Here is a 16,239-nt window from a genome sequence, read left to right as displayed (position 1 = left end):
TCTTGGGACTCCTCTAGAACCTTTGAAGAGGATTGTGAAAAAAGGGATTCTTCATAAAATAAAGAACACAGACAACCCTGAGCATCCTCTTTAACAAGTCTCTTCAGTCAGAGGCTTCTTCAGATCTGCTGGAACACAGACCGCTACAGGAGATCATTCCTGCCCACAGCCATCAGCATCTACAACTCTTTGAAGTAACCTGCATACCATGAGTTATAACATTTAATTTCCATTTGGGATTAAAAAAGTATTTTTGAATTGAATTGAATCTCAGATAAATTAACACCTGTCAAGTTTAGTTGCTGGATTGCCCTTTTGTTCCATTTCGACTTTGCACCAGAACTCGACCTTAATCACCAGATATCCGGGGACATTTAGAATTTGTAAATATGCTGTGCCAAGAACAGCTCATCAAGCGGATTTATGCCAACAATTGAGGCCTTCAGGTGCTATGCTGCCTGTGTTTATTTTTTCCATATATCCCACTCTTCAGCTCTTCCCCCTTCAAAGCCGTGTCACATAGCACACCTGTCAGGTTAAATGCATCCTCTAGTGTTGGTTTTGGATTTGACAGGCTCCAGATATAGGAAAAAAAAAACATCTCTACTGCTTCAAGCAGTGATAGACTGTCAACTGCGAAAGATAATTCTTAAGTAACATCAATGGAAAATATGAAAACAACGCAAGGAAGATGCACAACATACACAGACGGAAGAATTTAGAAGATTTTTTTTTTAATCTTTATTATCATATACAAAAACTGACATGGTGCTAATTTGAAGCGGTCAAATTTGAGATTTTTTCATGGGGAACAAAAACAAATTTAAAACAGTTCAATATGTTTTAGACTGATTCAATACATGTGAAAAAATAGTGTGCATGGGAAAGAGAAAGTGTGATGTAAAACTTAGTGTAAAAAAACTATGGGAATTACTTGCATGATAAAAATATCAGCCTTGCAGTGTAATGAAGGTCAAACAGTGTTAGAGAACATTGTATTAAAGTTTCCCCATGTAAAACCTTTCAGAATTAGTTCTGGAGTTAACAAATGAATGAGCACATCTTGGATTTTGCACCAGGTGTGCATTACAGAGGAGTAGGCGAACCACTCAGCAGCTCCATCGTTGTTTCACCATCGATTCCAGACAATATGTCACTATGATGGATTGCTCTGTGGGCTTCAAGGAGACCTGTGGTGGGACCGCCGTATTGACAAGGCTCCCATTTCTCTCTCCTCCACTCGTTAAATACTTCTCTGCAAAGTTAATGAATGGAAAACAGGAATGGGATCGACTTGGGATCTTCTCTTGTGTTTATGGTGTTTGGTTTATTTTTAGAGATTTAAACAGAAAGTTATATTTTCGGTTTACAAAATGATTGCAGTGGATGCATTGCAACACCCACCACTTGCTATATATAAAGTGCCTTGCAAAAAGTATTTATATCCATTGAACTTTCTTTACATTTTCTGATGTTACAACTCCATACTCTATTGTATTTTATTAGGATTTTATTTAACTCTGGAGGAGCAGTGGGGATCCTTACATCAGGTGGGAGAATCTGTTGGCATGATAGTCAAACCTGGGCTTTATGGAAGAGTGTTGAAACCATAAGTTTTTCACTAGCCACATAGCAAGCCTATAGAAGAAAGTGCTCTGCTAAGAGGAGACCAAAATTTTACTTTCTTGCAAAATGCAATGTGAAGCAAACAAATACCCCTGCACATCACCCAGAACATCATGCCCTTCCTGAAGCATGGTGGAGGCAGTATCATGCTGTGGGGACCACAGCAGGGACACCAAATTTGGTCAGGATTAATGGGAAGACGGATAAGGCTACGTACTGATCAATCCCAGAAGAAAACCTTTTAGTGGCTGTAAAAGACAAAAGACTGGGGTGACTGGGGTTCACTTTCCAGCAGCACAACAACCCTAAATATACTGAAGATTTATGCTAACAGCCCATCCAGTCTGACTGAGCTTGACCCATTTTGCAAGGAAGTATGAGCAAATATTTAAGAATCCCCCATACAATACACTAAAATTGAGGTCAGAACATGACAAGATGTAAAAAAGTTTAAGGAATGTGAATACTTCTGCAAAACACTAGCTCTGGTATACTAGAACTGAACAGTATAATTTATAAAAAAGTTGCGATTTACTCTGGCATAGCTTCACAAGTTAACTTCAGAAACTTAAAAAAAGCAGACCAATACACAGATTTTTGACAACTACAGATATGATACAATTCTCTGCTAGGGAACTCTTTGGGGACCAAACTAAATTGGCAGCAGGCGGAGGATGTGGTCTCATTCAGACAGTCTAATCTGGCATCTGTTATTGCAGACAGAATCAGTGAGCCTATAGGGGCTGGCGGGAAAGGAGAGATGGAGGTGTAATTGAGAGCAGCAGTTTGGGTTCTAATAGGAAAATAAGATGAGACAAGGAATGAGTTCAGGTGAATGTCCAGGATGGTGTCGTTTTAACTGAAGCTGTTGTTGTGGAAAGCTGAAAGCTGTTAGAAGGTTCGACCAGCAGCAAGGATTTATTATGTCTTTTAAGTGGAAACTGAGAATGCAAGACACCCGATATAGAAAGTAGACTTGCAAAGTTTGAAGTTGTGTTGGCTGTCACCTAACTCCCCAATTAGAGTGAGTCAGTGCAGCGTATGCTTGTATATGATCTCCATTTCAAGAGCTGGAAAGATGTATATCTGTCAGCTCTCAACCACAACTCTTTTAATCACATCAGGCAAAACAGACGAAGGACACACTTTAAAACAGATTCTCACAATCTTGTCTAAAGCAATCTTTACTCTCATAGAAATCTACCAGCAACCAGTAACAAAGGCAATGTAATCCCCTCTATTTTTTTGCTACACCGTTGTGATCTTTTTGTCCTTGGTGGCCTGTTTGATGGCGGCCTGCTCGCAGATGATCTCCTTCAGCCTCTGGAGACGGGTGTTTTGGGTGCTCATGTCCCCTACGCCCGTCTGACTGCGATGGAGCAGAGACAGGGCATTGATGTACTCGAGCTCTGTGTAGCGAACGCCCTGGTCCACCACCAGGTTCAGCAGCTCATCTGGAGTGTTGTACAGCATCTCATAGTATTGTCTGGAAGGGGGGAGGAAACAAAAATAAAAATAGGTTATGGAGAAATAAAATAAGAGAACGGCCACAGTCACTGAAGTTGGAGGAGAATGCAGGTAGGCAATATAGAAAAACAGACACATTTAATATGTTTCTGTTTTTCCTTTACCGGGCTGAATCAAAGAGACACGGACAACAAAGAGGGAACACAAAAGCCAGTCTAACCACTGTTGCTGTCAAGCAGATTTTTTTTTTTTTTTAAAGCGGACATCAAGGACCCGAGGATGCTGGTGCTGGGAGTTGCAGGTAAAGTGAAAAAAAAACCATATACAGACTCCCAATAACCAAGATTCTTTTTCTGAAGTATTGCAGGCCGACAGAAGAAGCTCACAGCAGTGGAGATTGGGTGCGGTACAGGCAGGCCAGAAACAAACTAACAAAAGAGATCAAAGCAGCTAAGAGAAGCTATAGTGAGAAGCTTAAGAACAGCCTTTCTACTGGTGACACTTCAGCTGTATGGACTGGTCTGAGAAACCTGACTGCCTACAAGAGCCAGAGTTGTCTCCTGGCCAACCGTCTGAATGGCTTCTACTGCAGACATGACAAGAAGCCATTCACACCTCAAATCATCCCCTCTACATCCCATTCAGGAACAAATTCCTCCCATAAAGCAATCAACCCCCCACCATCAGATCCTCTGTCTGCACTAAAGATCTCCGAGGAAGATGTAAACAGGCTCTTTCAGCGCATGAAAACAAAGAAAGCTGGGGGACCTGATAACGTCTCCCCATCATGTCTGAAAGCCTGCGCACATCAACTTGCTCCGATCTTCACAAGGATCTTCAACAAGTCACTGGAGAAATGTGAGGTCCCCTCCTGCCTCAAACGATCCACCATCATCCCGGTTCCCAAGAAACCCACCATCCTAGGATTAAATGACTACAGGCACTGTAGCCCTGACGTCTGTGGTCATGAAGTCCTTTGAGCGGCTGGTATTGAAGCACCTGAAAGACATCACAGGCCCCCTGCAGTTTGCTTACCGAGCAAACAGGTCAGCAGATGATGCTGTTAACTTAGGTCTACACTACATCCTGCAACACCTCGACCGTCCAGGGACGTACGCCAGGATCCTGTTTGTAGACTTCAGCTCGGCCTTCAACACCATCATACCAGACATCCTCCACCAGAAGCTCACACAGCTCAATGTCCCAGCCTCCACCTGTCAGTGGATCAACAGCTTCCTGACGGACCGACAGCAGCAGGTGAGACTGGGAAGCATCTTCTCCCGATCCAGATCAATAAGTACTGGTGCCCCCCAGGGATGTGTTCTATCCCCACTCCTCTTCTCTCTGTACACAAATGACTGCACCTCATTGGACTTGTCCGTGAAACTCCTTAAGTTTGCAGATGACACCACTGTCATTGGACTGATCCAGGACGGTGATGAGTCTGCATACAGACAGCAGGTGGATCGGCTGGTACACTGGTGCGGTCAGAACTACCTTGAACTGAACCCACTCAAGACTGTGGAAATGGTGAGGGGGGTGTATGGGGGTGGTGTTCTCCGAAAGTCCACCACCCCATACACCCCCCTCACCATCCTCAACAACACTGTATCGGCCGTGGACCACTTCAGGTTCTTAGGAACCACCATCTCTGAGGACCTGAGATGGTCTTCACACATAGACACTGTTCGAAAGAAGGCCCAGCAGAGACTGTACTTCCTGAGGCAACTCAAGAAGTTCAACCTTCCACAGGAGCTGCTGGTCATCTTCACCACTGCCATCATTCAAAAATGCCAAAATCTCTGCAGACCCCACACACCCTGCACACAAACTGTTTAGAGTTTTACCTTCAGGCTACCGCTACAGAGACAGTTTCTTCCCCCGGGCTGTTTCTCTGTTGAACATTCAATAGAGTACAGAACAACAGCATACAGATGTTGCAAATGCACCTTTTTTATTAGATATGTGTATATTGTACATTGTAAATTGTAAATTTGTATATTCTGTAATGCAAAAACAGAACCAAAGAGCAAAGTGTACCGGAGGCAAATTCCTTGTTTGTATGTACGAACTTGGCAATAAAGCTGATTCTGATTCTGAAGAGGAAAGGGACTGTGTGTAAAAAAAGCAGCTCTTTAATCGGGACAAAATGCCTCAAATGGACCATTTGAAAGTGTGTATGAATTACATACTGATAAAGCAGCTGCACAAATGGACACCAGGCACTGTTGAACAGCACATTTCAGCACAAACTTGGTAAATTTAATCAAACAAGATTTGTTTTCCACACTAACTGCATACAGCTTTTCACAGGATTCTTAAGAGTGGAGTTTTGTAAGTTTTATGTTTCAGCAGAGTAAAATTATCATTGATGCAATCGACATTTAAGGATCCATATACAGAGCCCACCCTAAGGAGAAATTCACATTTCTAAGCAAAGAGAGAAGACTCTAGGTAAGGTAAAGCAGAGGGAGAACATAGATCTTTTTTGCTCCAGGGCAAAACAGGTCAACCTTCTCAGAAAGTAAATGCATGTTCCTGTGTAGCACTACTCTGGAGTGCGTAAAGGAGGAAGCTCGTGCAGGCAAACACTAAAATAGATTTTAGCTTTTTGTGCCCTCAAGGCCTAAATTTTATGCTTCCATAAAGAAGCTGTAGAAGCAAACTTGGGGAAGGGGACGACAGAAATGGTTTACAGCACAGTACACATTTACAGTTAGCTTCCAATGCATTTTATGTCATAAGTGGTGGGGTTTTTAAATTCTTTTAGCAAATAATAACTGGAAATGTTTGGCATTTATTTTCAATTCTGCTGAAATAATACTTTATAGAATCAGCTTTTTCTGCAATGACAGCTGCAAGTCATTTGAACCAGCTGCATCAGCAGAGACTGAAATTTTTGCCCATCAATTTTTGCAAAATAGGTTGGGCTCACTTTGGATATACAGAATCTATGAATATCACTTTTCCAAGTCTTTACACAGATTCCCATTGGATGTGGCTCTAAACTTTAACTGGGCCGTTCTATTACATGAATATCATTTTATGCAAAACATAAATATGAAGCTTTAGTCGTACGTTTAGCTCGTATGTTTGTTGATTTAAAGGAGGGCGCAGCAGTCTCAGGTTTTTTCTAATATATCCTTGTATCCATCTTTCAACCAGGTTCTCTTTCCCTGCTGGAAAAAAGCATCCTCGCAGCATGATGCTGCCACTACCGTGTATCAGTATGGGAATGGTATGTTCAGGGTGATGTGTCAGTGTTGGTTTTTCACCACGCAATTTTGGTCTAAACGGCAAAATTGAAAAGATTTGGCATGCAGCCCCAGAAGTCTAATTTTGGCTTCAATTGACCAGAGAACCTTCTTCCTGTGTCCCCTATATGGGCTTGTGACCATCTTTAAGCAGAGCCTCTTTGCCTTAATAATGCCTACAGCAGCTATCTTTGCCTTACAATTTTTAAAGGCGCTTTAAATTATAGCATTGCAATTTCTAATTTATTCATCCTTCGATTGTATTTTTTTAAACTGTTATGTATTTATAGATCCTCTCATAGCCTTGTACTATATATACATATTTATATACAATATAAATATATTCATTCAAATGATTCTGTCACCTGATCTGTGGTGGAACTCTGCAGCTTTTCTATAGTTACTAAGGGCCTCTCGTCTGCTTCTCCAATTTATGCTCTCCTTGTCAGGCCTGTATGTTTAGGTGAATTATCATGTCTTGGTTTGCAGATGGGCCAAAGTGTTTTCATTTTACGACGATTGACAGTGCTCCAGGAGATGTTCAAAGCTTAGATTACTGTTCAGTTGATGCTCCTTGAACTCTATGATACTGTTTATTCGTTAATGTTCTCTAACAAACCACTGATGCCTTAACAGAACATCTGGATTTTTACTGGGATCAGATTATTCACAGGTGGACTCTATTTACTAATTTGGTACGTTTTGAAGTGTAAGGATTATGATTAGTGATTAATTAATATTCATCAAGAATTATAATTTAAAATCATAATTTGAATTTTTTTTATTTCTTAACCAAAAATCATTACTTACGAATAGAAATCAGAGATATCCTCTGGTGTTGTGATAATGGGCTCAAAGCTCTTTAAAAATTACAAATTATTAACCAAACCACAAACTGTCACTGTTTATTCAACCACTTCACCAAAGGTGGGGGAACTTCGACCTTGTTTTGACAGATAAATCACTCTTGCATGAAATAAACACAAACGCTTCTCTTAATTATATATATATGAAGATTTATTGAAGCCAAATAATCCTGATATACCATTATTCTGGTCCAAAAACCTTCACCTAACTAACAAGCACCATTCTACACAAAGGGAATAAAAATGACTACCTAACAATGATAATAAAAGAAAATTATATATGCGCATTTAGCGTCTATGAAGATCAAACCAGTAGTTTTATGGACAAAATGTGTCATTTGGGTTAAATGGAAAGAAATCCTCCTGTTGTGTTGATGTCTCAATCGCAGCGATCAGCTGATAAAATGGTGGGGCCACGCCCCTTTAGCCACTATCAGCTGATCGCCCCAAATCTTGACAAAGGGTCATAAACTCTGAGGCGGGAACTCAGTGGAAAATCTCCAGCAATAAAACTGGAACAAAGAGTGGTCGGGTGAGGCCCAGACCTGAATGAAAATCTTTTAAAAGTCCAACTTCTAACTCCTGGCTGATTTGGGATCAGCTGGACAAACATTAACCACACACAATTCAGCAGCGCTTGCGCAGCAAATCAAAACACAGCTCAGCATAACATAATTCAATCAGTATTGTATGCAACAAGTTAATACTTGTGATTAACTACTGGTGATTCTACATCACTTTAACTGCCTCATCCTGCCCAGACCTCTAAATGCACCTATCCGGTTTAATATGAAAAGAACCAAATTACTTTGAGGTTGATTTCTGCTCTCCACTGGTTGAGGATCAGGTCTGAAGAAAATGGAGGGGAGGGGAACCACGCGTCCGTGATCAAATTAAAGGAAAAAACGTTAATTTCTCATCTGTCCAGGAGGGGAAAAGATGAACCGTTAGTCGACTGCATACACAAGGAGGAAAAGTCATCTCCATGGACATAGAACCTCTGTGGGTTTCCACCTGCGCAGGGTGTCGGCGTGGTCTTCAATCGGTGAATAAATCCTCTGATCTTCTCGTTTCAGACAGATTTCCAGCTTTCAAGCTCTTCCGGGAATGGCATGTGGAGCAAAAGTTCGCCTGCGAGCTTTTGTCTCTCCAGATATGTGCCTCCGTTGTGCTGTCCTGTGAGACAGGCGGGAAATAGCAACGAAATTCTGCATCTCAGCCGGTTTATGCTCCCAGTGACGTCAGAGCTGCGACGTCTGTTGAGCTGCGTGTGTCAATATGTGCGACCAAAATGGATGGCCCCAACAGAAGGTAAGTAGCTAACCAGGATTATTTTAAGGGGTATTAATTTGAATGCGGGCTGAATATTAATGCACGTTAAACTTTTAAAATTTTTATTTCTTAAATTATTTTGAAATTTATACATAATTTTCCTTCCACTTAACAATTACGCACCGCTTTGTGTTGGTCTGTCACATTGAATGCCAATAAAACGCATTAATGTTTGACACTGTGACATTAAAAGAGTATTCCATGAGAACTTTGTGTAAATACATCCAGTGGAAACAAACTGATTATGCTCTTTGTCTTTGCCAGTATTTGTTTTTGTACCAGTCTGAAAATCAATAGGCAACAGGGTGATTTGAAGTGTTGGATTTAGGTAAATAATGACATAGACGGGTGCGGCTGAAACTGCTGCAGGGCTTCTTTTTCTCCTTAGAAGAAAGGATGGCTTCCTTTATTAGAATAAACTACCCACCTTGGCCAAGGACAGTTGTTGGTCACCCAACAACAACGACTCCTGCTGCTTTGCAGAAGTATGCTGAGGAATAGGATAATAGTTGCTCTGCTAGGCAAAATATAGGATTTGAACTTGTTTTAAGTGTGTTTTTAATTGAAGAAAAATGTTAGATTTAAATATTTCTATTCTTTAAATTTTGTTCATGTGAATGCAACTTGGAAGTGGAGGTGGTTGAGCTCTTAGGTGTTCTATATGAAATTTAATATGACCACATTAGTTTAGCCCCAAAAACCAGGCCTGACTCATTCTTCTTTTTTGTGGCGCTCATTTTCATCACTAACAAGGCGTTAAAGAACACTTAGGGAGCTTTTCTCCTGCGTTTGTCTTTTATGTGCTACCATTTTTTAGATTCAACACTGCAAAACATAAAAAATCTTGAAAAGAGTTACGAGGGGGGAGAAGGAAAAAAGTAGATCAAAAATAAATGGCAGATCACTGTAGAGATAAATGAGGAACAGAGGTGCATAATATCTGTTTTTCGGCCTTCTCTTGACAAGTGACGCCCTTGATCGCCGAACCATTTGCATTCTGTGTCACCCTCCATCCTGCTTTTCAGTCCTTTCAAGGCTTTGTTCAGTTTTTTCATCCTTGAATTCATTCTATGAAAAAAGCTGTTAAAATGATTGAGCATTGCGAATTCACTATTAAACTAAGGTTGGGAAGAGATGGCAACTATAAAGGGTCTAATCTTAATAAATAAAAACAAATCATAAATTGTAGATTTTGTCTGCACTCAGGTATTCAAGTTGTGTTCCCCAGATTAAGCTATTAACGACATATGTAAGGGAAATCCATTTGTTCTGCGATCTAACCAGTTTCTTTTGAGAAAGTATTGGAATCATTTATATCTCCGTTCTCAACTCTGATGGGGAAGTGTACAAAAAAGTTAAATGTTTTTAATGAAGAAATGAAAAGCTCATTATTTTACTTGACAAACTCAGAATTCCAATATAACTTCCTTATCAGTGGCAAGTTAAGATCCACAAAGAAACTGGTCAGAATCTGCAGATTAGAGTTTGATCGAGCCTTACTGCTTACCAGCAAAAATTCAGAAATGTAAGCTTTTTTTCCTGACAGTCTTCGGTGTGGAAAGTATTACTGAGAGAAGGCTCAAAGTTGGATATTATCATTATTATCATTTCCAAGCCTCAACAGATAACAGGTGCACTAAATATATCACAGATAAGTTGCTCTGTTCAATCTTTTTGAGATTTAAAATTCTGTCGGGTGAAGGAGTAATAATGATTCAAGTACTAATTAATGTCACTATTTAACAACTTTAAGTAGTAATTGACATCATCCTACCAGTATTTTAAGTCCCAGAAGCATAAGTACAAAAAGCAAAGAAATAGAAGTCTATTTTGTATAACAACTCTTAAAAGAGGAATCAAAATTGGCAAAAAATAGTATTGTCAGATCAAAGCTTTGCAAAAACCATAGATCAGAAAATAGCTACAAATCTTTGATTGGTGCATCTCTAGTATTAATCCTGGCTAATCATGGTGAACAGTTGAAGACTGATATTTGTTAGCTGTTGATTGCTGTAATTCTGCCACACAAAGTGGGGTATAATTAATAAAAGCCCCAGCTGAATAGTTACTTCTTAGTGTAATTGTGACAATAATTTACTGGGTAACTGGGAACGGGAATCTAATTATACTCCTTTACAACTCATAAGTGGGTCCCAAATCCAGTGTGTACATTGCAGTTCTTTTGTAGGATCTTATATGATAACAACTGTATCCACATTAAAATGGCATGGTAAACCATCAGCTGTCTGTTAAGAACATTTGTGTTTGTTTGGGTGTCTGATCTGTGAGGACTGCTGGCAATCTAAGCTTTCTTCAGCAGATAGGGGAGGGGGAGGTTGGTCCAGAAAGCAAAACGTGTGTCTGTGTGTGCATGTTAGTCGATCTATCAATGTGTCTGAGTGATGTATGTTAGCGTGTGCTAAAAACACTTTCAAACAGTTCATTACCCAAGCAGTTGGAAAGCTATTTGCCGATCGGAGAAAGGCTGTTAATAAGATTAAAATCTCTCCGCACCCCACCATCAAGAAAGAAGCCCTTGTGGCTTACACACTATAACAGAAACACACATGCACACACACACTTACTTTTCCCTTTGGTAGAGCAGCAACTGGTTAATGACACAAGCCTTATTTTTCAAACAGCACCACAGTGAATTGTTTTGATTGCCCTCCTCTTTAGAGTCTTACAGCCTTCAGCCTCCCTCTGTGCACACACTCCTCCTTAACCCAATCATTGAAAACCGCACATAGTACATTTTTGCCCATTTCCACCTGCTCCCTCCACAAGTCCAATCTATAAGAGTTGTGATTTAGTAATCAGCTTCTGTGTATATGTGCACCAACGTGCCTTGGTGGAGTGCATTCCATTAAATTTTAATTAGCTTCCCCTTACCTCTCCTCATATGCAAAGAATATTAAATAAATGTATGATGTGATGGCGGCGCAGGACAGACACATGACAATGGAACAAGAAAGAAACAGCGGGGAGAAGAGAAAAGTGGAAGAAAGATGAGATTCAGCACAATTCATTTCCCCTCATTTGTAGCGTATACAATATTAAAGCCATTACAGGATGCCTCTGTCAGCATGTTTGGAAAAACACATTAGTTAGTAGGGGAAAGATGAGCGAGGGTGGGAAGAAAATCAAAAAGTGTAAAAGCATGTAGATCAACCTGACTATGAGCTGGAACCAAGGCTTGTTGATGCTGTAACAAATACCTCCTGGCACCTCCAACAAAGCTTATGTTGTTCTTCTCATTCTTATCTCACCTATCTTAACAGTGCAGCACATAGGTATATTAATTTTGATTGTATAACTCGGAAACTTTGCAAAAAAATAGAATAAAACCTAGAAAAGCCTAACAAAATAAGCCAAAGACCACAGCCAAAAGTTGCAGAAGAGTGATGATGTTATCTGTGGAACACCAAAGTCGGGCATCAATGTCTAACACAACGGCCGTGAAAAAACCATAGTGATATTAAAGTCTACAACTCATATAGGAGTTTATTAGTTAAAGATCTAATATGGTGATTTGTCCAGTGAGGAACAAGAAGTCAGTAAAGTTGTATATAATTGGTAGTTTGCAAACCTTACAATCTGGCACTCGACACAGGGATTTAAAAGCGTTGAATGCCTGCTTGTGGCAAAAAGTATCATTAAAAATAAAAATATTTATTGTAATAAGGACAATATACATTGTACTTTACAAGCAAATGAGTCAGATTTTAGTCTTAGGCTAATTTCCATTTGCTCTCTATTGGCTGGTTGATGTTAATAAAAACGGACAAGAACAAAATTTAAAAAACATAAATTTTACATACTTGTGTGACCTTGTCTTTGTATATTGCGTACATTATGAGTTGTCAATATTGCAAGTCTGGAAGTTATTCCCTTCAGTCAAGAACACAGTGCCTTGTATATATAATTATAAGATAAGTAAGGCTCAGTGATTGTCTACCTGATTAGAACTTTAGTCAACTCAGGTTGACATTCAGAAGTTGCTGAAAGTTTGACTTTTATTAACACATAATTAAGTCAAGTTTCAATCCTGATGGTTTAACCAGACTACAGCAATGTAGCTGTCAAAACATTGCTACGACAACACAGACTCTTACAAAACCCAAGCTCTGTAGGTCATCAACAGTTATTTGTCTCACATGTCATTTATTACCAAAAAGTCTTCTCAAGCTATTGTTAAGCATGTGATTAGAAAGGACAATAAAGAACCTATATACAATCTGTTGCTCATTTCGCTCAGTAAACAAAAAAGAAATCAATAGCTGTTGCAAGTAATTATCTTGGATGATAGATACAGGAGCAGGAGTTAATAGGTGAAGTTCCTAAAGCAATCCATACACGTCAGAAGATTTGACAGAGGCCATATAAACCAAGTATAACAAGTATAAAAAAAACGTGTTTTTAAACCTAAAAAAACACTTTATGCTCACAAAAACACATGTAATCGCCTCAATGGTCTGGCTGTTGACTATGTTAGAGCTATAAGTAATGGCCGTGGCATGAACCGAGTTGTGTTCCCATCTCTCTTCCTTGGGTCGTTCCTTCCTTTGAGGTAAATAATCTTATTGTTTCATAATCCTAAAACAGTTATTTAACTGTTTTTGGTAAATGAAGAGATGTCAACCTTCTTTAATTTAACAAATCTCTCCCACTTTTCAAGCCTACCATCATCTTTTAGGAAACTAAAAGTGCTTTCTCCCTCCTTTCTTCTGTTACCAACAAGCAACCACACATCTATTCAGTATACTCCCGTTAAAAAATGTATTTTTTCTCAAGAAAACAGTTTTCTGTTTAGAGATAGACCTTTATGCTCTACAGTTTCGTACAGCACCTCATCATCTACACATGGTTGTGTTCCTTTTGACAGGTGTGTTTCTAAAGACTGATTTTGTGTCAGAAAAGTACATATTATATTATGTATATGCTTTGTAAACTAATGGTAAGGCTAATCATTAATTATTTCTTTAATACTTTTAGCTGTAAAATATGAAAATTGCCCTTTGAGGTAAAGAAAATATAAGGAATATAATGGCTAAAGAAATAATCACAGCATGAACTTGTTAAAACTGTTAAAAGCAGCAGTATATACATATTTATTGTTACTTTGTTGTAATCTTTGAGATAATTTTTACATTTAATCAACCAAAGGTTAATAATATTATACTATTAAGATGACTTGCTATAAAACACAATGAGACAGTTATGACACACAGGTTGGCCTTGATTCTAAATCTCTGGGCTCTTTGTCTGCAAGGTACAAATATATCTTTGGATACCAGATACCAGATATACCATATATTTCAACTGCAACTGTTTACCACTGGCACTGTTTTTCTCAAATTGTCCAGGTGTTTGGCGGCATGTTTTCCCTCTATTGAAAAAGCTTTGAATTTTTCTTCTTATACATTTTCCTGTAATAAATCTTCCTCTCTCTGTTCTGACAGCAGTAATATCTGACTGTAGTGAAACTGAAAGACTTGCTGGAAAACATGTGTTACTATGACAACCGGATTCTGTCACGCTCAACCTAAGCTGCAGACTGACTGTATTTTTATCAGGTTGTAATGCTGTGTTTAAGGGGTTTGTTTATTTATTCATTTATGTCTGCTTGTAAATGTGGTTCAAAAAGATTGCTTATGAGAACTGAAACAAAGTTTTAAAATTACTAGCTAAGGACGATAGCAGTATGTTACTGCTAAATACAAACAGCAAATTTAGTCTTAACATCCTTTTGGCTCTTTGAACCTGTGTGTGATACACCCATTCCTTCCATTCTGTCTCCATCTCCCTCCAGAGAAATGCATTTGTCTCTCCTCTGGTAATGAGGAAAGGTCTGCAGAGACTCCGGCTGAAGCTTCATCAGCAAAGGCCAATCTCATCGTGCTGCATTGGCACAAACACGCACATGAACACACACAAACTCTGACTGGCTTCATCAGCAAAAGCAAGTGTCATCATGCTGTGAGGTGTGCATATAGAAACCAAAATGCAGGGAGACAGGCTCCATCAACAAAGAGCAGCCTTATCACACGCAGTCTTGCGCATGCTCTCAGAAAACAAGGAGCGACAGAGGAGAGGGGCTGCAGGTAGACGGAGAGGAGGAGAATTTCAATTCAGCTGAGGCGGTGCAGGTGATTGGACTATGGCAAAAACAAGAAAAAGACAGGGAGGGAAAAAAAGAGCGAAAGGAGAGAGATAAAGCCAGAAACACAAGGTGACAAGGAGGGAGACAGAAGTTACAGTGTACTGCAACCTGGCCTAAATACAAACGCTTTTATCTGTTGACACCCACTACCTCATGACATGGATGTCAACTGTACTTATAACTACAATCTGCGAGGACACACCAGGTTTTCACCTTGACACACACATAGGCTCAAAGCTAAAGACAGTTTATTTGCCAACACAGTTACTCTCAAAGACACACAGGGAGGTATAGTTTAGGAAAATACAGAGTGCAACACCCTATTGTGCATTACAGATATGCAAACTTGAACACTGGAGCAATTCCAGTAGCAAACAGGTGGGTGAGATGACGTGAACCCTGGGGTGTCTCTACAATGCCTTAGTGTGTGTCTCAAAAACCTACTCAAACTAATGGACCGTTCAGATCTTCATGACAACTTGCCATTTTAAGCTTGTAGGTGGCAAGCTTTAGGGTTCTTTTTATATATTTAAAGACATACAAAAGGGGCATTGCTGAACAAACAGCTGATCAGTTTGCAGATTTGGATGGGTGGACTGGATGGACAGACAGATGCAGGGATAGATGGATGTTTTAGACAATGGGGCAGGGAGTAAAGCCTGTAAATAGTATTATCTTTCATACTATGTTTTTTTTTTTTTTAGCATTTATCCAGACCTGGACAATATTTAAATAAAATGTTATACTTTTACCAATTTGTGCGTGTATTAACCCTGAAAATTTGTTTTTTCAGAAAAAAAAATACAATCTGAGTTTTTTAGGAATCAACAGTTGCAATCTAAAGTACTGGAGTTCAAATAATAGATTATAAGAATAAAATCCAATAATAAACCTTTTTTTTAATATTGTGGTCTTTTAAATGTAAATCAGGAATTTTATACTTTCTTTTTGCCTCTTCTCCTTATGAAACAAAAACTGAAATACATGTACACATAAAAGGACAGAGAGACTCAAGTTTTTCTGAATTTCTATTAATGGTTTTATTAAACATTTTAGCTGTCATGTTTAACGACTCAGGCTTCTTGTATTTTTTCAGGGTAACGGACTCACAAGCATCTTCCCACGTTTAACTTATCACAGCTTCTGTCAAAAAAAGCACCAGCATAAACAGGCAGAGAGGGATAGAAAGAGAGGGAGGGGTGGCTACGGCGGACAATAAGAGGTGATCAGTGGAGTGATAAGGTTGAGTGCACTGTCAATAAACAAAAACACACATACACACACTTAGAGATGACTTTGTGGTGACACACAGGTTTGCAAAACAAGCCCTGTCTCTGAGCAGATGGTAAGAGTGTGTGTGTTTCTCTGATCGTGTGTGTGTGTATATGTGTGTTTGACCTTGACATACAAGCTTATGTTGCTGCCAAACTTCTGACTGAGCGACACGAGAGTGCTTTGGGATGATACAAATACACCTGCTCACACACACACATGCACAAAGACGCACTCAGGTTATATCAGCAGGTGCAAC

The 16,239-nt window shown here is 39.4% G+C and overlaps 1 protein-coding gene across 1 annotated transcript in view; it reads right to left on the bottom strand.

The window, feature by feature from the left end:
* Positions 1–1,307: 1,307 nt before the first annotated feature.
* The window catches only part of exoc4 (exocyst complex component 4), a 143,898-nt gene continuing 128,966 nt past the window's right edge, over positions 1,308–16,239 (bottom strand). The window contains exon 20 of the mRNA XM_047389858.1: positions 1,308–3,112. Within this exon, the coding sequence (XP_047245814.1) occupies positions 2,875–3,112 (238 nt within the window). The 3' untranslated portion in view covers positions 1,308–2,874. The remainder of the gene's footprint in view (positions 3,113–16,239) is intronic.

Source organism: Girardinichthys multiradiatus, chromosome 17 (genome assembly GCF_021462225.1).
Source record: "Girardinichthys multiradiatus isolate DD_20200921_A chromosome 17, DD_fGirMul_XY1, whole genome shotgun sequence".
Lineage (NCBI taxonomy): Eukaryota > Metazoa > Chordata > Actinopteri > Cyprinodontiformes > Goodeidae > Girardinichthys > Girardinichthys multiradiatus.
Note: the sequence above shows the minus strand (reverse complement) of the source record. Positions and strands in the feature narration are given on the sequence as shown.